The sequence below is a fragment of the Hibiscus syriacus genome, unplaced genomic scaffold, assembly GCF_006381635.1.
Source record: "Hibiscus syriacus cultivar Baekdansim isolate YM2019G1 unplaced genomic scaffold, ASM638163v2 tig00111621_pilon, whole genome shotgun sequence".
In the NCBI taxonomy this organism is placed as follows: Eukaryota; Viridiplantae; Streptophyta; class Magnoliopsida; order Malvales; family Malvaceae; genus Hibiscus; species Hibiscus syriacus.
Window position 1 is genome coordinate 746,873 of NW_024063138.1, and position 23,191 is coordinate 770,063.

The window sequence follows — 23,191 nt, forward strand, 5'->3', positions numbered from 1 at the left end:
TTTAGTTGATCAAGCTATAAAGCATTTCTTTCAGAATATGTAATACATATATATATATATATATACACCAATTTGTATTGTGCATTTGAAGTTAATATATATTGATGTATTTCACAAAGGAGAACTACGGACAGATACAAGTAGGTGAGGGTGATGGATCCAAACTTATTTCAAGTGTTGGACGTAGTGGTAATGTATATTGCACATCAAGGTTTGAATTTTCATGAAGATATTGTTGGAAGAGATAATCGCTAAGAATATTTTGAAATTTTATGTAAAAAATAAATCTAATTATAGTATTGAACTTTAATTTAATTTAGGCTTCAATGCAAACATTCGGTAGTTAAATTATTAACGTAATGACACGTGGTCATTTATTTATTGTGAACTTTAATTTATGTATCGTTTTTATCATTAAACTTTAAAATATTTTATTTTTGGATACTAAATTTTAGTTGTGTATATTTAATACATGCAAATAATCGTTAACTACTCTGACCACCATTGATAATCAATCATCACTTGTCATCAGTCATTATCGGAGACAAGATCAATACAAAAACAATTAACATTTCACTCTTTTTTTTCTTTTTGGAATGATTTTTCACGAAACTCAATCAAAATCAATACAAATATATACAAACGTTCAATGTTCTAGTACTTCAATCTCCTCTGACGGCCATTCGAGGAGTCTAATTTCGAGATATGTTGTTCATCTTCTCTAAAGAATAATTCTCACGATTTGAATTTTTCGAGCAAACATTTCTAAACCCCCAAATCAAGAAAGCCTTCAATCCCCTAAAAATGATATAATTTTTGTGTTTACTTTTATGAGTTTTAAAAAGTTTTTGGAAATATTTATATTGATATAGTGACAAAGAATAATGAGAGGTGTTCATTGGTGTTTAGAGTGGTTGAAATGATAATTTCTAACGATGACTAAAATGGGTGAAAACGTCTAAGATAATGAGGTAAAGTAAAAAAATAATAATTTTTTGACTTTCAAGTCAACACCAAACTATCAAAAAACACTAAGCTACCACACAATCTGATTGTTCCGAAAACAATGTCTCAGTGCTATAATTGAAGTCTAAACTAAAATTCAATACTACAATTTAATTATTTTAAAGTAAGATAGTAAAATTGATATTAAATATAAATTTTATTGATATTGGTATAATTTATTTGTAGCTGAATTGGAATTCAATATTCACAGGCTATGGAATTGGATCAATAAATGAGGCCCAACACAAAACAGAACTGTGAAAAGAGATCAGAGCCGTGAAGGCCTGAAGGGAGAGGATAAAATAAAAATAGAAGGGAACATTATATTTTACTCATAAAAGAGGCGAGTGAAGGTGAGAACACAGTCTGAGATCCCCAATTTGGCGAGTGTGAGAGAAAAGCGAGTGGAAACGAAAGCAAATAAACCCTAAATCCCCCAATCCCCTACGCGCCTTACCCCCACTCGCCTTCGGTTTTCGCAGAATCATCACTCCCTCATCCCATGATATTTCAACTCCACTTCAGGTCTTTCTTTCTTTCTTTTTAATTTCCCTTCTCTCAGCTATTTGCTTTCCAATTCCGCTTTTTTCAATTTTACCTATTTACCTCTTCTTCTTTCTTTTTGGTTTCGATTTCCTTCTCCCAAATGCCTGTTATTTTTCTGCTGTTTTTTGTATTAAAATCTATATACGATTGAAACTTGTCCGATCATCTTGTTGTATTGGTTCTGTTTTTGCCCGATGATTTTTCATTCATGATTATTTGGTCCTGTTGATCATTAGCTTGTAGATGTTATAGGAGATTATTTGGTTCTGTTGCCTGCTGGATCTTATTAGCTAATTTATGCCCGATTTAGCTCGTTTGGAATGTTGGTATTAGGGAAAAGTTCTTCACATATTCACCTTACAGCTAAGGAATTTTGTAATGCCCATCATATATGTAGCTCTGGGTTTAGCTTATGCTTGTAGGATTGGTCAAGAGCTAACGAGGACATGAATTAGTTTTTTTTATCTGTTTTATAATCAGAGTTGGCTATTGTGAATTGTTCTTTTCCCTTTTTTTTATGACGTCAATATGTCACCTTTCCACATTTTTTTCAGGATCAGTCAGGGAAACTGTTGGTTGAAGTAAACAAGTTTCAATCATGGACATAGATCTTAGGTTACCTTCTGGTGAACAGTGCAAGGAGGATGAAGATGCAAATGGAATTGATAATATGTTAGAAGGTGATGAAACACTGCATAATGGAATGGTTCAGGTTGTAGGAGAGGATATACGTGCTGATGATGGTGGTGGAGAAATGCATTCTTCTGCTGTGGATGTGTTGACCTTCAAGGAGGATACCAATCTTGAGCCACTTTCTGGCATGGAGTTCGAATCACATGGGGAAGCATATTCTTTTTATCAAGAGTATGCTCGGTCTATGGGGTTCAGCACTGCTATACAAAATAGCCGACGTTCAAAAACATCAAGAGAATTTATTGATGCAAAGTTTGCCTGTTCTAGATATGGGACCAAAAGGGAGAATGACAAATCCTTTAATCGCCCACGTGCTAGACAAAGCAAGCAAGACCCCGAAAATGCAAATGCAACTGGTCGCCGATCGTGTTTGAAGACAGACTGTAAAGCAAGTATGCATGTGAAGAGAAGGCCTGATGGAAAATGGGTTATACATAGTTTCGTGAAAGAACATAACCATGAACTTTTACCAGCCCAAGCTGTTAGTGAACAGACCAGAAGGATGTATGCTGCAATGGCTAGACAATTTGCTGAATATAAGAGTGTTGTTGGTCTGAAGAATGATCCCAAAAATTCATTTGATAAAGGTCGGAATTTGGCATTAGAAGCCGGAGATATTAAGGTTTTGCTTGAATTTTTTACACACATGCAGAACATAAATTCAAACTTCTTTTATGCAGTAGACGTGGGTGAGGATCAGCGACTGAAAAGTTTATTCTGGGTTGATTCAAAGAGTAGGCATGATTACAGTTATTTCTGTGATGCTGTGTCTTTTGATACCACTTATGTCACAAACAAATTTAAGATGCCTCTTGCCCTTTTTATTGGAGTGAACCACCATTACCAGTGCATTCCACTTGGATGTGCATTGTTATCAGATGAGAGTGCTGCAACATACTCTTGGCTAATGCAGACATGGCTGAAAGCAATGGGTGGGCAATCTCCTAGAGCCCTAATAACCGACCAAGACAGAACTCTGAAATCAGTTGTTGCAGAAACCTTTCCAAACACTCATCATTGCTTCTTTCTGTGGCACATAACAGGAAAGGTTTCTGAGAATCTTGGTCATGTAATCAAACAGCATGGGAACTTTATGGCAAAATTTGAGAAATGCGTCTACAGGTCATGGACAGATGAAGAGTTTTCCAAAAGGTGGTGGAAAATTCTTGATAGATTTGAACTCAAAGATGATGAATGGATGAAATTGTTGTATGAAGACCGCAAAATGTGGGTTCCAGCCTATATCATGAATGTGTTGTTAGCTGGGATGTCTACAGTTCTGAGAAGTGAGAGTGTGAATTCATTCTTTGATAAGTACGTACATAAGAAGACCACAGTGCAAGATTTTTTGAAACATTATGAAGCAATTTTACAAGATAGGTATGAAGAGGAAGCCAAAGCAAATTCTGATTCATGGAGCAGAGTGCCTACATTAAAATCTCCATCACCTTTTGAGAAGAGTGTTGCAGGGGTATATACACACACATTATTCAAGAAGTTTCAAATTGAGGTTGTGGGTGCAATTGCTTGTCATCCAAAACAAGAAAATCATGATTCAACATGCTGCATTTTTAGAGTTCAAGATCTTGAAAAGAATCAGGATTTTATTGTTACTTTGAATGAGATGAAGGCAGAAGTTTCTTGCATATGCCGCTCATATGAATTCAAAGGGTATCTCTGCAGGCATGCTATGGTAGTTCTCCAAATAAATGGCCATTCAGCCATCCCGTCGCAATATATTTTGAAACGATGGACGAAAGAGGCAAAGAGCAGGCATTTCATGGGAGAAGAATCAGAACAGGTGCAATCTAGGGCACATAGATACAATGACCTATTTCAACGAGCAATGAAGTTGATTGAGGAGGGTTCATTGTCTCAAGAGAGCTACTATATTGCATTCCGAAGCCTGGAAGAAGCTTTTGGGAACTGTTTGAGTGCAAATACTTCTAACAAAAGCCTTGCAGAAGCTTTGGCATCTCCCACTCAGGGCATGATGTGTATTGAAGAAGACAATCCAAACAGAAGCACAAGCAAGACAAATAAGAAAAAGAACCCAACTAAGAAAAGAAAGGTTAGTTATACACAGTGTTTGTCATGTCGAGTATATTTTTGGCAGATTCTATTCCCGCTCTGTGGTTAGGGTACCTTTTTTTTTTGTCCAGGGAAACACAGAGCAGGAGGTAATGACTGTTTCAGCAACAGATGGTTTGCAACAAATGGTTAGTTCTGTTTTATAAGTTAGCAGACTAGTCGTAGATGTTTTAATGATTTACAACACCTGCATTAAGTAATAGCATAACAATAAGATTATTGTAGCCTTTGCAACCAAGAAATTTTTCTCAGGCTTTTGGAATGAAGTTGGTCTGTATCTGTTTTCTCGATTTCTTTTTTGTAGGATAAATTAAGCTCAAGATCAGTAGCCCTAGATGGTTACTTTGGTGCACAAGCAAGTGTCCAAGGAATGGTAAGATCATTACAGTTGATTTCATTTATCCTTTATGTCAGTTATATTCAGTTACATGTTTTATGCCTTTTTTCAGGTTCAGCTTAATTTAATGGCACCTCGTGATAACTATTATGGGAATCAACAAGCAATTCAGGGGCTGGTACTCTCATATTTTATAGCGTTAATGATTCAATTAGATAGCTTTATTTATGCAATTAGTGCTGGCTTTAAGAGGACTAATTTTCAATTTGGGATTTTGCATTCATAGGGACAGTTAAACACTATAGCAACGAGTCATGATGGTTACTATGGCACTCAGCAAACCATGCCTGGGATGGTATAGTATCTCTTCGTGTAATAGTTTCTTTCTATTGACGAGTTCAAATGGTAACTTTGCGTATATTCTGTGTTTTGCTCAACAGGGACCGATGGATTTCTTTCGATCTCCTAGTTTCTTCATTCGGGTGAGTCTTCCACATAGTACTAACTTAACATGGTAAGATTGATTAATTTTTTTCAGGAATTCCTTATATATGGTCTTCCCCCCGACAGGATGACCCTAATGTGAGAGTGACACAGCTACATGATGATACATCAAGACACACATAACGGTGCTTTTCTCACAGTGGAGGTCATGTTTCAGGTTTGTTGTTGATTTGTTTGTTTTCATTATTACTATTATTTAGGAATGGGTGCATAAAGTCTGTTTTTTTTTTTAAAAAAAAAAATCAATGAGTTTCTGAACTTTCTTTTTTTCTCATCCAATTAAGTCTCTAAACCCAAAAAATTAATTAGCGTGATCCTTTGATAAATGGAAACCGTCGTCGACTGTGTTGAAATGACGGCCGATGGTGCTACCATGGCAATCCACATGTAAATGATGATATAGTAGAAGGGTTTAATTGGTTTTTTTAGAAAGTATCAGGTTCAATTGATTTTTATAAAGTTTGAGGTTTATTTAATCTTTAAGTAAAAAGTTAAAAATTAAGAAATTATTTAAATTTAAAATATCCAAAAATTACTAAAATTCAAACACTATTAAAAATTTCAAAAAGTTAAATAAAATATCAACATTTATAAATGATAAATGATAAATTATAAAAAAAGATTATAAAGAATTAAAAATAATTGAAAACTTTAATTGGAAAAATATTCGACTGTCTGATGTTAACATGAATTTATGGTTATTCCTTAATGTTTCTAGTGAAATTAACCTTCCATCCTATAGTATAAAAATTATTCCTTAATATTCATTAGTTTGCAATAAAATTAGTTATGATAAAATTGTTATTTTACATAATCTGATTCTGATCCGTAACCCATGATGAGTCTTATCGTTTCAAAATTTATGTAAAATTGATTACTTTGTCTTGTTGCAAACTCACGAATACTATTTTGGTGTAAATTCGATCGCTTCATTTTTAAATTTATAAAAACTCCTAAAAGACATTGATAGATAAAGTAAGATTGATTTTTGTCAAGAAATAGTCAAAGAGACGTTGATAGATGTAGGCTGATTTTTCTAAAAATACGAGGAATAGCATTAGACTTTTATTGAGTATACTTAGTCGAAGACTCTGTTTGATGAAAGTGTTTAAATTTTGTAATATTTTATAAATATTATTAAATGTTGTTTTTTAATAATGTTTCATTTTATTCTTTTTGATATATATTAAAATTTAATCTTTTTTTATTTTTAATAATTTTTGAATATTTTGCTTAAAGATTAAATAAGTTCTTAAATTTTATTAAAATAATTAAATCTATAAATTTTTTGAAAAAAATCAATTAAGTCCTTTCATCCCATCATTATTTACATGAGATTTATCATGTTAGCATTGTGAACCATCATGTCATCTCTATAATAATCGATGACGGTTTCGTCTATTAAAAAGTCATTGAATTTTTTTTTTATTTTAAGGGTTTAATTGAATAAAAAAAGTGTAGGGGCGTAATTGACTTCTTCTCTTAAAAAGTTTATAGGATTTTTACCATCTTAATCCATTTATTTATTAATTTAATAATTTATGGGTTGAAAAAGAAAACGTCATGCTTTGTAGGTGGGGGATGAATGAATATATTGAAAATGATGGATAGGATGGAAGATTGTTTTGAAGCTAAACTTGATTCTGAAGAAAGGAAAAAGTATGATATTGGCATATTATCGGATTATTGTTAGAAACAATAGTGTTTCTCTCTCTCTCTCTCTCTCTCTCTCTCACTCTCTCTCTTTTTGTATGTAAGATATAACATTAAAATTGAGTCATGTAAAGTATGTTGTATTATTATCTGTGATTGTTACAGTCTAAATAGGGTGAATTGAATTCCAGTTATTATTATTATTATTGTTATTATTATTATTATTATTATTATTATTAGATGAGTAAAAATAGATGAAGATTAATAGTAGGAAAAAAGAGGATATTCACTAGAAAAAAGAAAAAAGAGTAAATCGTAGTCATCTATGAATGAATAAATTGGATTAAGATAAGGTATCGGATTTTTTAAATAGGATTAAGGATTTAAATTTCAACATTTTGAATGAATTAAACTAAGTTAGAAAGGTTATTTTATAATAAATTTTTATAATTCCTAATTTAGATTAATTGATTAATAAATGAGATATTGGCGATTAAATAAAAAATTAATCATACTTGAAACAAATGACTTATTGATTAGTTGTCTCAATCTTGTTAGATAAGATCAGATCATGATCTGTAAGGTGTTTACCAAAAGCCCAAATCATTTATTTTGTGATATCTTTCAGAAGAAAATTTAGATATCTTCCAAATTATTCACAATGATATTTTGTGATGAAATATATACGTTTTGACATTTTTATATAGTTAAACAAATATCATATCATACGTTTGATTCTTTTTATTTCTGCATTTCTTTTTTAAAATATAAAAATATATTCATCGCATTTTTAAATGAAAAACTACATGTCCAAAAAAAAAACTAGAATATATTTCTATGCCACGTATACACCCTCACCCTCCTTTATCTAATAGTGACTGTATTATTTTATTTAACTCACCTTAACCTCACTCGCCTGAGTCTGACGATTTTTATTATTTTCACAAAAAAAAACTTCCCTTTAAAATATTTTTGTTGAAAATAAATGAATTAAGAAAAAACCAACACTTTTTTTAAATAAAATATTAAAAATCATATGCACCTAATTTCACCTAAAAAATTATTTAGACTCCTAAAATAAGTAAGAGAGATAATTTGGATACTCTTTTTAGTTAAACCAAAATTTAAAAGTCAACTACCTTTTTCATGCTTACTCTCTGCCCAAATCCTTCCCTTATCACCTTTAGGTTCTAAATAATGGATAATTATGTTATGCGAAAATTTAATTTAAAGTTAATTTATAATGGTTTTTAATTTAAATATTATAATATTCAACTTAGAAATCCATACGATTTTAAGGCTAGTTGAGATAGGTTTATGGATTACAATTGAAAAAGTTATATAATTTATAATAATTTTGGTTAAAACCAAAAATATTATTGATAATATTATATTTTCGATTTCATCCTAACATCTTATCCTGTTCAACCTAAAAAATTATACTATTGGCAAGATTTTCTATTAGAATTTTTTAACCTTTAACTATTTAAATGATATCAATAAGTCAATGTTAATATTTGAGAAAGAGATGATGTGACAGTTAATAAAATTGGTATAATTATATTTTTTGTCCTTAATATTCACATATTTTTATCAACTTAGTCACAATTTTAATTTAATTAAATAAATTTAATTATCTAATCAGATAATACATGTCACTATTTGATCAAAAAATTTTATAATCATAATTTACTTAATTTAATAATTTTTCTTCCATCCATACAATAACATATGTCACCTTTGATGAGAAGAAAAATAAGGCACCAAGAAAGGCGTAGGCAGGGATTTAAACATGGGTGTAGCAGAGATATAAGCGCGCCCAAACTGCTGAGCTAAACCTTGCATTTGCGATGTTAATTTTCAACATTATGTATGTGTTGGGAATCACTGTCTTTTCCGCTTCGTGAAGTTAAGATAGGCACTTAGAGATTAAGGATAACAAAGAGAGCACAAGAGTATAATTCTTCAATTTGGAGATTCTTCTACTATATAAAAGAATAATAGGATTACAAGGATGTGTTCACAAAATTTAACTCACACTTTGTAGCTCACTCAAGCTTGAGGATAAAGACTTCCCAAGCTATCTCTCATCTCTCTCAAAGAGGCTATCTAACTCTCTTAGTATTTTTGGATTTCTTGGATGGTTAGGAATGAAGTCTTTCACCCCTATTTATACTACTCCACCTCCACAATGAATGGTGGAGATTACTTACATCCAATGATAGAGATTAATTATCTAGAATGCTCCACACACTCTAAGAAACTCTACACTCTTCCACTCCCTTCCATATTCTTCCATACTATTCCATAAGGTTTCAAACATCTCCAGAATATTCCAGAGGATTTTACACTCTTCCACAAGCTTCTACAAATCTCCAGAATATTCCAGAGGATTCTACACTCTTCCACAAGCTTCTAGAGAGTTCTACACTTCTCTAGAGTTCTCCGAAATATTCTAGAAAATTCTATACTTCTCCAGAAAGCTCTAGAATTTTCTAGAACCTCTCCAATAAAAAAGAGATCCAACAAATCTCCCCCTCTCGACTTTTTGGGAGGTAGTAGCAAGCCGAAACCTTGACAGTGATCTTCGAGCTTCTTTGTCGGTATTACCTTGATCATCATATCTGGCCAGTTCTTGTCTGAATTCTTTAACGACCAACCGAGCTTTATAACAAGGCTTTGAGCTGCTATGTTCAATCTTGATCCGAAACACCCACTTAGTCTTCAAGGCTCTTCTCCCTTTTGGTAGCTCCACAAGTTCACAAGTATGATTCTCATGCAAGGATTGTATCTCTTCTTGCATGACTCTTCTCCACTCTTCTTTATGACGATCACTCATTGTTTCTTTATAGCTTTAAGGCTCCTCCATTAGTGAGCATAACATAATCATCTGTATTATACCAAGTGGATGGTCTTCTATCTCTCGAGGATCGTCTCGGCTATGCTACCGTTGAAGAGTTAGATTGAGGTTCTTCATGAGCTGGTTCATCATGAGTCTCCTGGTTGCTTTGCTCTAACATAAGTTCATGATCTTCAACATTATTGTTTTCTTGTGTATTATTATCCTCACTTCAAACTGGAGTAGGTTCGGTGTTCTTGATGCTTCTCAATCTTGGCATCTCTAAATTTTTGATATCTTCGATTATTTGGTCTTCGAAGAAAACAACGTCTCTTCTACAGACAACCTTCTTATTAACTGGATCCCAAAGTCGATAACCAAATTCATCCTTAGGTGAACGAAGGTAGATGCATTCATTCGTCTTTTCGTCAAGCTTGGCTCTCTCATATTTGGGTATGTGAACAAAAACCCTGTACCCGAATACCTTGAGATGATTGTATGAAGCCCTTTTGTCCGTCCAAACTTATTCTGGGATGCCCCCGTTCAAGGGAACTGATGGTGTGAGGTTGATAATGTCAACCACTGCCATTATAGCTTCTCCCCAAAAATGATTTGGGTAACTTAGCATGAGAGAGCACACATCGAACTCTTTTTTTTAATTGTTCTATTCATTCTCTCAGCTAGTCCACTTAATTGTGGTGTCTTGGGTAGAGTCCTCTCTAATCTAATGCCATATTTCTTGCAATATGCTTCAAAAAGACCTCTATACTCACCTCCATTATCAGATCTTACACACTTGATCTTCCATCCGGTCTCACGCTCCACTAGGGCATGAAATTCTTTAAATGCGTCAAGCACTTGATCCTTTGATTTTAAAAGGTACACCCACACCTTCCTTGAATGGTCATCAATGAAGGTGACAAAGTACAATGCACCACCTATTGATCTCTCGGACATCGAACACACGTCGGTGTGTACAAGGTCTAGGATGTTTTTTCTCCTTGTGGGCGGAGAAGATCTTTGGAAAGTAACTCTGTGTTGTTTTCCAGCTAAACAGTGAGCACAAGGATCAAGTGGTTTACCTTTCACGTCGGGTAAGAGTTGTTTATGAGCGAGCATGTGAAGACCTTTCTCACTGATGTGCCCAAGTTGTTTATGCCATATCTCCACATCTTCAGTGGTGATGTTAACCTCTCCTTTGCATAGCTTAGCTTGCATCACGTACAATGACCATTCTTTATTTCCTCTAGCCATTATTAGGGGCTTCCTTTGGTGAGCTTCCACTTTCCTTCACCAAAGTAATTTATCAGACCAGCATCATCTAGCTTCCCAGCAGAGATAAGATTGAGGCGTATGGCTGGAACATGCCTCACATCATTTAAGATAAGCTTGCATCCAGTGCTTGTCGTTAGGATGATTTCTCCTATCCCGACGATCTTGCTCCTATCTTGATTTCTCATTTGCACCGTACCAAAATCACCGCTTCGGTAGGATGAGAAGAAACTTCCATGTGGAGTAACATGGAAGGAAGCACCAAAATCGACAATCCAAGAGCTATCATCATAAGCAATGTTTAGGATATTACCTTCATCAACGAGATATAACATATCTTCTTTTGATACTACAACAGTAGTACTATTCTCTTCTTGCTTATTCGTTGGGCTGATTTGGTCTGGCTTAACATTACCGGTCTTCTGGTCTCTCTTCAAGGATCGCCATTCCATTTTCTTGTGGCCCATCCTTCCAAAGTAGTAACATGTAATCTTCAAGCGTGACTTAGATCTACCTTGAGATTGATGCGGATCTCGGCTTTTGCTGCGTCCACGAGTTTCATTCCTACCCCGATTCTCAATAATATTAGCTTCGGGATGAATAGACTCACCTCGTTCCATTCTTCTTGCTTCTTTATCGAGGAGGCTATCACTAACGGTATCCATGGTGAGCTTTTCTTCCGGAGCTGAATTACTAAGTGTAACAACGAGTGTATCCCAACTTTCCGGTAATGAACTAAGGAGTATAAGGGCTTGCAACTCATCATCAATTTTCATCTTGGTTTTTGTTAATTGATTTACGAGCCCCTTGAAATTATTTAAGTTTTCAATCATATTTTGACCATCCTTATACTCCAATTTCACCAACCGTCGAACTAAATTGGCTTTGTTACGAGGCGTTTTCTTTTGAATCATGGACTCAAGCTTTGACCATAATTCATAAGCATTTGTATAAGTAGAAACATTCTCAAAGAGGGTTTTATCAATATACTTACGGATCATAACAACGACCTTCCAATTTAGCAGCTCTCATTGAGCATCACACTTGCCTTCTACCTTGTCTTTGTAGATGATGGGCTCATGCAAATCCTTACAGTACAGGTGGTCCTCCATCATCGGCTTCCAATATGAGTAGTTATTGGCTGCGAGTTTGAATATGTCTCCATCATGAGCGACGTTATCCTCCATCTTGAACTACACGAGCTAATTACGTTAACGGATGAACCTAGCTCTGATACCACTATTGGGAATCACTGTCTTTCCCGTTTCGTGAAGTTAAGATAGACACTTAGAGATTAAGGATAACAAAGAGAGCACAAGAGTATAATTCTTTAATTTGGAGATTCTTCTACTATAGAAAAGAATAGTAGGAATACAAGGATGTGTTCACAAAATTTGATTCACACTTGGTGGCTCACTTAAGCTTGAGGATAAAGACTTCCCAAGCTATCTCTCATCTCTCTCAAAGAGGCTATCTAACTCTCTTAGTATTTTTGGATTTCTTGGATGGTTAGGAATGAAGTCTTTCCCCCCTATTTATACTACTCCACCTCCACAATGAATGGTGGAGATTACTTACATCCAATGGTGGATATTAATTATCTAGAATGCTCCACACACTCTAAGAAACTCTACACTCTTCCACTCCCTTCCATATTCTTCCATACTCTTTCATAAGGTTTCACACATCTCCAGAATATTCCAGATGATTTCACACTCTTCAACAAGCTTCTACAAATCTCCAGAATATTCCAGAGGATTCTACACTCTTCCACAAGCTTCTAGAGAGTTCTACACTTCTCTAGTGTTCTCTGGAATGTTCTATAAAATTCTATACTTCTCCAGAAAGCTCTAGAATTTTCTAGAACCTCTCCAATTAAGGAGAGATCCAACAGTATGTAACTTATAATGTACTTAGAATAAGTATATGAGGTCTCTAATACAAAGAATTTCATATGAGATAGGAATTTTTGAAGTAGTTTAATTTGGTTCGTGTGTGTTTCATTTTAAATAAAAGTTTTATGATAAAATATTATCAAAGTTTATATTTTATCATTTATAAATATTATAAAATATTCAATATAGTTTATAATATTAAAATAATATTTATGATAATTAATTATTTTATAACTTCTATAAGATATTTTATCTCTTCATTTGAGTCTATAAATAGAGGTTGATTTTTCCATGTTAAGATGTACAACAATAAGAGAAATTTCTCTATTTTCTTACCTCTTACAAAATTTCTTTATTTTGTTTTTGAAATATTATTTCCAATCATCGAATTATAATCGAGGGAAATATTTTCAATTCTTATATTTGAGAGAAGAGTAGTACCACTAAAGTCCACTCCTTTTCTCGAGTGTACGGGTTTTGAAGTGACCGTGCTAATCTCATGGGGCTGTTCGTCCATTGTAACAATTACACATATCAGAAAGAATTCGCTTCTAAGGAAGTGGACACCATGACACGATTAATGTTCCATTTGGTTATTTTATTTAACTTTTTCTGACCAGTGCTAACGTGTCTTTTGCAACAGTCTATTTTCCAACTTATGATAATTATCGTTAACTCCTTTCATTTGCTTAATCATCTTTGTATGGAGGTCTATGACATTATTAACAATTTCTAAGGGATCATCCATCTTCCCCTGCCAACTCTTTCCTACTGGATTCGTGTGATGCCTCCGACAGAAAACATATTTATCATGTATCTGTCATATTCAGAAGTAAAACAAATTTCACTTCCAGATCAGTGGCCGCAACCAAGAAGCAAAGAAGGGACCAAAAAAAAAGTACAATATGCTAAGTAAATTATATAATGAGGTTTCACTGCTACGAACTACATAAAATGATCAAACTCAGTGTAGACAGAAGTACATGAGATCAACTATCAGCCAATTGTAGACTAAGATGATTGTATATTTCCATTCTTCCACCTCTTTAAGTTAGTTGAGGGTGAAAAAAGAAAAGATGATATTTCTCTAAGAACATTATAAGTTATATACATAATGTTTAAAATTCACATCATAGATGCAAGTTTGAGGATCAAATGGTGATATGTCTCACCATCTGATTAGATGATTAAATTTATTTAATTAAATTAAAATTAAGATTAAATTGATAGAATGTATAAATATTAAAGACTAAATATTTAATTATACCAATTTATTAACTGTTACATCAATTTATCCATAAAATATTGACGCGACTACCTTCATCCTTACTTTTTCTCTATCCCTAATCAATAGTATAGATGACAAATGAATCAATCTCTTAGCTTTTCAAGAGAGTGTTTTTCTATAAGATAATGTCTATAGCAATCAATGAAGAAAACACTAATACTTACCCTAACTTCTGTTATGTTATTTTTATATTTTTCTAATTTCTCTTTCTATTAAAAATTGCTTTTATTAAGAGATTGTTATATAACAATCAATGAAAATTATCCCCTAACTCATTAACAAAATTTGATGGTTAATGATTTTTTAAATTACAATGGTTAATGATTTTGGTATACGGTAGGAAAAAATATAAAATAAAAAAAGTAATTCCAGCTTCAAGATAATGACAAATGTTGTTTTATTTTGTTTGAGATGAAATTTGGTGCTTGTGATTGTATTTTAGATTCTTTAAAGTAATTTTTTGACAATTTTTTTTACCTTTGATCAATATTATTTTTATTTAATAAAATTTATCTTTATTGTAAAAAAATAATGTAATATATATTTATTTTTATATTTTGAAAATAATTTTTTTCTTTCCCTTTCGATTCCAAGGCTTCACCTTGATTAATCCGGACCGACTCGTGTCGCACACCTGACTTTAATGGGCGAGTCTCCCAACAGAGATTTTCTGCATACACAAAGACTCGAACTTGAGACATTACTTAAGTGATATCAAGCTACTGACCATTTGAACCAATCCCTATCGGTATATTTTAAAAATATTTTATTATTTATAGAGTTGCTTGTAAATATTTTTATTATTAGTGCATTAAATAATAACTCTTGTTTAATTTCAAGAGACAACATTGTTAATAAAATTTTATTGTCATTGTTTTTTAAAGTTTGAGGATCGTTTTATCCGTATAGTAAATTCAAATTAATTATTTTATCATTTTTTTAAATTGCATTAATTTTGTCGACGGACTCATTTAATTATAATTTCATCTTTTCATCAACGTTAATTATTATTGTATTGATATGGTAGTTAACGGTATCGACATGGTAATGCTAATGTGCATCATAAGGTTATGCCACACCAGCATTGAAAAATAATTAAAAAAAATACTATATCAGTATCTCCGTTAATTTTTTAACAATAAATAACCAAAACAGAACCAAAACGTAACTTAGGCATCCTTTTGAAAAAATAATAGTTGGATGAACAAAATAAAAACTAAGTAATAGGTGGGTGACCAAATATGTAGTTTACCCCTTATGTTTTTACAGAGTTTGAGGGCATAATTGATTGTTTTGCCGAGTTAGAGTGTATAATTTATTCTAATTGAAAGTTAGAGTGCTTATTTAATATTTAAGAAAAAAATTTAAGACTTAATATATTATTAAAATATTCATAAAAACATTAATTTAATTTAAATTAAATACAAAGTAGTATTTATTTAAAGACCTAACTCTATTTAAATTTGAAGGCATACACAATACTCAAATTCGAGACCTTAAAAGATAATAACAAATCTCTTAACCACTGAAATTATTTTATTGGTGCTAAATTATAAATAATGTAATGTTTGAGCCTATGAGAGGCACGTTACCATCTATTCGGTTTCCAAGGGATTGAAATCATAGAATGCCCCGTATGGCTAACACACACTGTTGGAGAGAGAAAAAAAAACAAAAGAACGAAAAGTGACCAAGAAGAAGTTTAATGTGGTAACCTGTCAAACACCAGAAAGCATATTAAAGATGCAACAAAAAAGCTTCCATGAATAAACACATGCTTTGCATGGAAGGATCTTAAAAGGCCATGGTATTATTATATATTTGCCTTTTCTTTTTTCTCAAAAGTTTACTTTTCATATTTTTATTATATAGATTTTTAGGGTTAGTGTTAGACCTAATGTGATAATAATTATTTGTAAATTGACAAGACAAATAAATTCAATTGATAGTCACGTGGGCTTACGAATATTCATGTAAAAGAATTTTAGCTTGCCAAAGGATGTAGAGTTCTGAAGATTTCAAAATTTGATAAACAGAAAAATAATAATATATGTGTAACTTACGAAAGAAGTCCGAAGAAAGTATACCGATATTCAATATTCTAATATAGATTCAAAGTGTAATTTTCTAAAATTTACATGTACGGGAGAAAGCTATAATTGAGTGAGAAAATAAAAAAGCTATCTTCAACAAACCCTAATCATGAATGGGGTGTCGGGGCCCCGTCGTTTTGGAGCATATTTTTGATCCACAGCACTTAGAAAGAGTGATGGGTCGAGAAACAAAGCATGTGAGTGGGGATACTTGTCTTTAAATCCAAAAAGAGAAGTTTGCCTGCGGGATCACAAAAGTCAAAGCATCAAATCCAAAACATCAAAACTCCTTTGCTTTATAAAAGAATCAATTTGCAATCAACACCATTGTAGCCTTCATTTCACGTAACAATGCAACAAATAAATAAATCCAAATCATAAAAGGCAAGAGGGAACTTACACCTTATAACATTTTATTGTGTTGGACCTTTGCCTTTGGTTTCTCACACATTCCAAATCTCATAATTCCATTACTCTCCACTTTTTGTTTATTTATATAACAAAATAATCAATTTCATAATCTATGAGTTGTCGTAGTAATTAAAGGGAGTATTGTTTACCCTTGAAGTTCTGGATTCGAATAATTGTATCTGTTGAATATGTACGTTGTCAATAATTAAAAAAATTATAAATATATATTATCTTATAATCACCTCAAACTATTAAAAAAAAAAACTTCAATTTTGGGACATATATATATATATATAATAGTTGCAACAGTGGTAGCTTTCGACCAAGTTCATAGATTTTGAACTTGGTTTTTGATTTCCGTGCCAATAACTATGCCGTTAATTTATGCACTATTTACTCAGATGTAAGCTCTAATATATCGTTAATTTAGGCATCATTTACTCAGATATAAGCTTCAATGTACATTTTAATCATAGTCTGAGGAATGATGCTATTGTCACAGATAGAAAAAACCTCACCCAACCTTTTTCAACATTCACCCTCAACTCTTAACCACACCCCACTACCAATCACTTATTAACCACCTTTCAATCGACTACAACGTATATTTATAATCTCCATTTTTTTATACAAAAGCTAACGAAGCTGAAACTAAAAAGGAAAAATACCATATCCACAACATCTATCCACCTAGTCTTAGCTCAACTATCAAAATCAATTTACTCTCACCAAACACTCAATATTTGATTTTACCATCAGCACTATCATTCTATCCTTCAACCATCGATGAGCAATTATAAACGCCAGCCATCATTCATTGTCTAAAATCATTAAACCTAAAACAAACTTGAGAAAAAAAAATGAGATAAAAATCAAGATTCTAAAAATCAAAAGAAATTAAAAAGTGAAAAAAAAACAAAACTCATATTTTCTTAAATCGAACATAGATTATCAATGACCAAAGACTTCTTTTGTAGATCCAAACAATGAGGACACATCAAGAGAACAACATACTTGAAGTGGAGCTCGATACGTTTGTTAGGCTTTAAGATCAAAGAATGTAATTTATGATGTTATCTTTGTAGATCTAGAGAAATGTAAGGTCATTTAGGTGAAGAGGGAAGCATATTTGTATCTAAGAAACCAAGTCAAGAGAGAGGTTTCGTTATTTTTCTGCCACCATGATGTGATCGATGAAGACAATTGATGCTGATGAATGACGATTTATGTGATTGAAGGTAGATTGATATTATGGACTAACATAGAGAAAAGAAAAAATAATACAAAGAAAAGACAAAAGTGAAAACATAAAAAGATATTTATACCCTTCTAATTTTTCCAAAAAACAATATCGTTTTAGAGTGTTCGACCCAGACCTAAACCTGAAATCCGCTTAAGATCTGTATGTTTGTGAGTATTTTGGGTTAATTATAGTCTTGATCACTCTACACTTTAAATGATTGCAATTTGCTCCTTATATGATTACTTTTTTTTCTTCTATTTCACCCATTTTATTTTCTATTTATATAATTTAGTCCTTATATGTAACTTTACTACTACTACTACTACTACTACTACTACTACTACTACTACTACTACTACTACTACTACTACTACTACTACTACTATTATTACTACTACTACTACTACCTACTACTACTACTACTACTACTACTACTACTACTACTACTACTATATTATTTATTATTATTATCATCATCACCATTAACATTATATATGTATACATATATAATTTATGTTTTCATATTAATTTTAATTGTTTAGTATGTTCCAAATCATGCATGCATCTCTAATAAAATGGTTTTCATTTTGTAGAACTTAAAAAATGATTATTTTATTAACTACTACTACTACTACTATATTATTTATTATTATTATCATCATCACCATTAACATTATATATGTATACATATATAATTTATGTTTTCATATTAATTTTAATTGTTTAGTATGTTCCAAATCATGCATGCATCTCTAATAAAATGGTTTTCATTTTGTAGAACTTAAAAAATGATTATTTTATTAACTACTACTACTACTACTACTATATTATTTATTATTATTATCATCATCACCATTAACATTATATATGTATACATATATAATTTATGTTTTCATATTAATTTTAATTGTTTAGTATGTTCCAAATCATGCATGCATCTCTAATAAAATGGTTTTCATTTTGTAGAACTTAAAAAATGATTATTTTATTAAGATAGTCAACGATGTAGTCTCTAAAATCAAGAGGTAAGATTCATGATCTATGGATCACGAACTCCAAGTTGAGCTTACCATCTTTTTCAATGGTGTTCTTGACCTCACTTGGAGTTTTGAGATGATTGAGTTCCAAGAGTTTCCTTTAATGTTTCCATTTAATTTTCATGTTGTATAATTGTAGTTATGAAACTTATAATCATCATGTTGATGTTATAATCATTTTTTTGTGATCTTTGACCAGTTAATAAATTATGAGAGCCCCCTAAGTACAAAGACAAGGAAAAAATAGTTGAAGGTTGAGCAAGAAGAGTCTTTGTTGCTTGCGAGCTGAGGTAACACACTCTTGACTCTTTGTTACTATTTTTAGATTATAAACATGTATTTTGTTGTGCTTTTATGTGATTTGAAGTATGTTTTGTGACTTTAGTTCTTATGGATCTTTGTGGGTGACTTGGACGTTGGAAATGTGTAAAAATGTTGTAAAATGACCCCTAAAGACTCCCATAAGGTTTAATAATCACCTTAGGCCTTAAAATATGTTTAAGGTGATTTTGGATGAGATTTTTGGGTAAAATAGGGTATTTATGGGTCTGAGTATCAATATTAAATGAACTAGTATCAGTAATGTTCATCATAGGGGAAATATGGGTTTTGTGAGGATACCCTGCTCATAGGGTACCAATAATATTCCTTCGCTATTGATATTGAGTGTTTGGTATCAATACCATAATATTTTATTCAAACATCGAGTCTGGATTTGGTATCTATACTCCCATTAAGTATCGATACCCTATATTTGGGTATCGATACTAGTGTGGGGTATCAATATCGTGAGATTTTTATTGAACTTTGAACCTATTTTTGGCACTGATACTCAAGTAGAGTATTGATACCCTATAACTTAGTATCGACACCCATGTATCAATATCAATACTATCAATGATATTAGAAGTATACCTTGATTATTATATATGACTCGAGAGTGAGAAGTATAACAATGTTGAGATTGAATTATAAGCTAAAAAAATGTAAACTTGATAATATTTGATTAATAAGAATAAGAATATTATGATGTGATATTTCACAAAACTTATGCCTTTATTTGATATTTGAGAAATGAGAAGGACACCCAAGTTATTTGTGTACAACGATCGTATATTATGTGTGATTGTTTGCCCATATTTCTCAAGAGTTATGCTCTATTACTTGAGTATGCTAGTTGGATGCTTTTTCGTATATTAGGATGTTTGCCCATATGTACGTTCATGATGCTAGAGTGACCTAGGCCTCATCCAAAGTACCAACGTTAGTAGGTTAGAGGGACCCAATATGGCCATGCTTTTTCTAGTCTCACTCAACCAAGCGACCTCGGATACTACTCCCATTATGTAGGAGGAACAAATCCTATGTTGATTAACCATATCCCGCTACATTCATTGAGACATGTCTAACATCAGTTTTTTTTATAGTGAAACCAGTTGCGACACATGTTTGACTTATCAAAATATACGACTCATAATGTTGGGAAAATGATGATCCCAAGTATGAGGATCATACATGTAGTGATCATTATGAGTAATGTCGTGACTATCACATAATGATTCAAGAAAATATACTCATAGCGGGTTAGTCTAATATGTTTTATGAAACAAATACCTATATATTGATTTTGACATCTCTATGTCAATGAAAACACTCTGTCATCAATCAACTACACATTAGTCTTAATGTATTATCGTTATCCATACCCACAATAATATTTATAATATTTGACGAAGGACCTGTAAGAATAATCATATTATTCTTAGGATTTTATTATAATTGAGTTTATTTATGTACACATAATAATAACTAAAAAAATAATGATAATGTCTTATATTAATAAACAAGTTAAATATAAATATGTCATTACAATCATCTTATGATTGATCTTTGGACATATTATGACAAGAACAATACTGATATTAGATTAACAATATCGATACTAAATTATTTTTCCAACTTTAAAACTCAATCTTGTATAGATACATTCACCTAGTATTGATACTATGCAAATACAATACCAATACTAATCAATGTTATCTATATCATTTTAGGGTTATTAAATTTGGATCCCTTTAATGAGTATCAATACTTATGCATTCAATATCGATACCATATATGAAATGGTTAAATTATCATATCAAACATGCTCAAAAGGATACTAAACTTGCCCTAACTTATATACAACAAATTTGTTTCACAATAACATCCTTATAATGCATTATTACATCAATTTCAACAAGGTTTTATTTGTAAGTGTTAAAAACCAATTCATACATGTAAATATATATAATATTTTTCATACTTTCTTACAAATTACATAATCATATGAAATGTTTTATCTTATGATCTTTAACACAATGTTAGGTATTTTCACCACACTCATAACATACATGAACTTCACATTTTAGGGGATCAAACTCATACTTAACATGGATAAAACAAAATCATTATCACACAATGGCAATCACATAAACATATGTATATATATCCACCCTTCTAGGTGTTTAGTAAAATATTATTACACTAACTGAATACTTGAAGATGAGTTGAAACTGATAGATGCACTCTCGAATCTAACTATGATGACCGATGTCATGAAAATCTGTTGAAATCATTTTGATATTTCGATATAACAAATAAATTTTTTAATTTTAAGATTTTATATTCGATTTCAAATATAATATTCGATTTAGTTATTCGAATTATAAAAAATTACTCCAAGTTTTAAGATGTCATATTTTAGTCCTTACTCAAATGAAAAATTGATTTTAACTCTAAAAGTATTTTTGAAATATTTTTTACAAATTATTTCGAACCATAATCGAGTCAAAATTGAGATTTCAACTGGGTAGTATCGATACTACTTTAACAGTATCGATACCCCTAAAACATCGAATGCAAAATGGGTACCGATACCCTACCCAGTATCGATATCCTTATATATAGTAGTACTGATACCATGATTATGGGTACCGATACTACTCCTTTGGGTTTGACTCCGAGACAAACATCGAATGCAAAATGGGTACCGATACCATGACCGGTATCGATATTACTTTACATAGTAGTATCGATACTCCTTGAGAGGTATCGATACTGCTGAGTTTCAACAGTCAAAATATTTGAATTTTATACAGATAGTATCGATACCCCTTAGTGGAGTACCGATACCAAGACACTACCAACAGATTTTTGAAGTGAAAAACATACAACAACGGTTCTATTGACTTCATGATTATTCCCAACGTTCAGAATTCATTCAAGGGGTATTTAAACAAGTCTCATTCAAGGGGTATTTAAACAAGTCTTGAAGCCATTGATGAACAAAAAGAAACAAGTATTGAGAAAGATTTCAAAGAGAGAAAGCCTTAAACTTATTGTTTGAACAATTCAAGCCAACATCCATTCAATTTTCATTTTGCTTTCAAGAACACCATTTGTGCTCAATTGTATTTATTCTTGAGTGTTCTTTCGTTGTTCTAGAATTGTGCAAACATCTTACCTTTGTTAGGTTTTTCTTCTAAGTTTGCGAAATTTATAATTTTCTCTTTGAGAAGAGATTGTCTCAAGAATTTGGGTTATAATTCTTGAGGGAATTGTAAGGTTACTCTTTATCCTCAAAAGAAAGAAAAATTAGTGAATTTGTGGAAAATCCTTAGTGTGGATAGCTAAGGTAGTGGACGTAGACTTTGGTTGAGAAAGTCGAACCACTCTAAATCGCTGTGCAAATATTTTTAATTTCTGTCAAGCTTCCACCAAAATTTTATTTTCCAATTCACCCCTCTTGGCTATTTCATCTGATCGATTGACTCAAATAATTGGTATCAGAGCTAGACTCATTTGAAAGTTTTAACACCTCTTGAGAAGATACGAGAAGAGTTCAATCGCTATCAAATTCATCAATAGCCTCTACATCAAACTTCAACTTTGTTCTTGATTCTCAGCCCGTCAACAAGCCTCATTTCTTCAATGGAGCTAACTACGCCTATTGGAAGAATAAGATGAAGTTCTTCATTCAAGCTAGTGATATGGGAGCATGGAATATCATGATGAGAGGATACTCTGAACCATCCACCGACCCGGAGATGTGGAGTGAAGAAGAGATGAGAAAATTCCAACTTAATTCAAAAGCAATCCATATTCTATTTTGTGCACTTGAACTAGATGAATACGGGAGAATATCATCTTGTTCAACCGCCAAGAAGATATGGGAAAAGCTTCAAGTCATACATGAAGGAACCAACAAGGTAAAAAAAAACCAAAATTAGTCTTCTTACTCAT

At 32.0% G+C, this 23,191-nt stretch overlaps 1 protein-coding gene across 2 annotated transcripts; it reads left to right on the plus strand.

Moving 5' to 3' along the window:
* The first annotated feature begins 1,334 nt into the window (after positions 1-1,334).
* On the plus strand, positions 1,335-7,037 carry LOC120166126 (protein FAR-RED ELONGATED HYPOCOTYL 3-like). 2 transcript variants are annotated; one of them, XM_039175485.1, is made up of 9 exons: positions 1,335-1,530; positions 2,098-4,315; positions 4,407-4,463; positions 4,640-4,708; positions 4,785-4,850; positions 4,959-5,027; positions 5,113-5,154; positions 5,243-5,333; positions 6,751-7,037. In XM_039175485.1, exons 2-8 carry the CDS (start codon positions 2,150-2,152, stop codon positions 5,297-5,299), a joined length of 2,526 nt encoding a protein of 841 aa, XP_039031416.1. In that variant the 5' UTR covers positions 1,335-1,530; positions 2,098-2,149; the 3' UTR covers positions 5,300-5,333; positions 6,751-7,037. The 2 variants fall into 2 exon arrangements, with proteins under 2 accessions (XP_039031416.1, XP_039031417.1); XM_039175486.1 differs by having other exon boundaries at positions 2,106-4,315.
* The last annotated feature ends 16,154 nt before the right edge of the window (positions 7,038-23,191 follow it).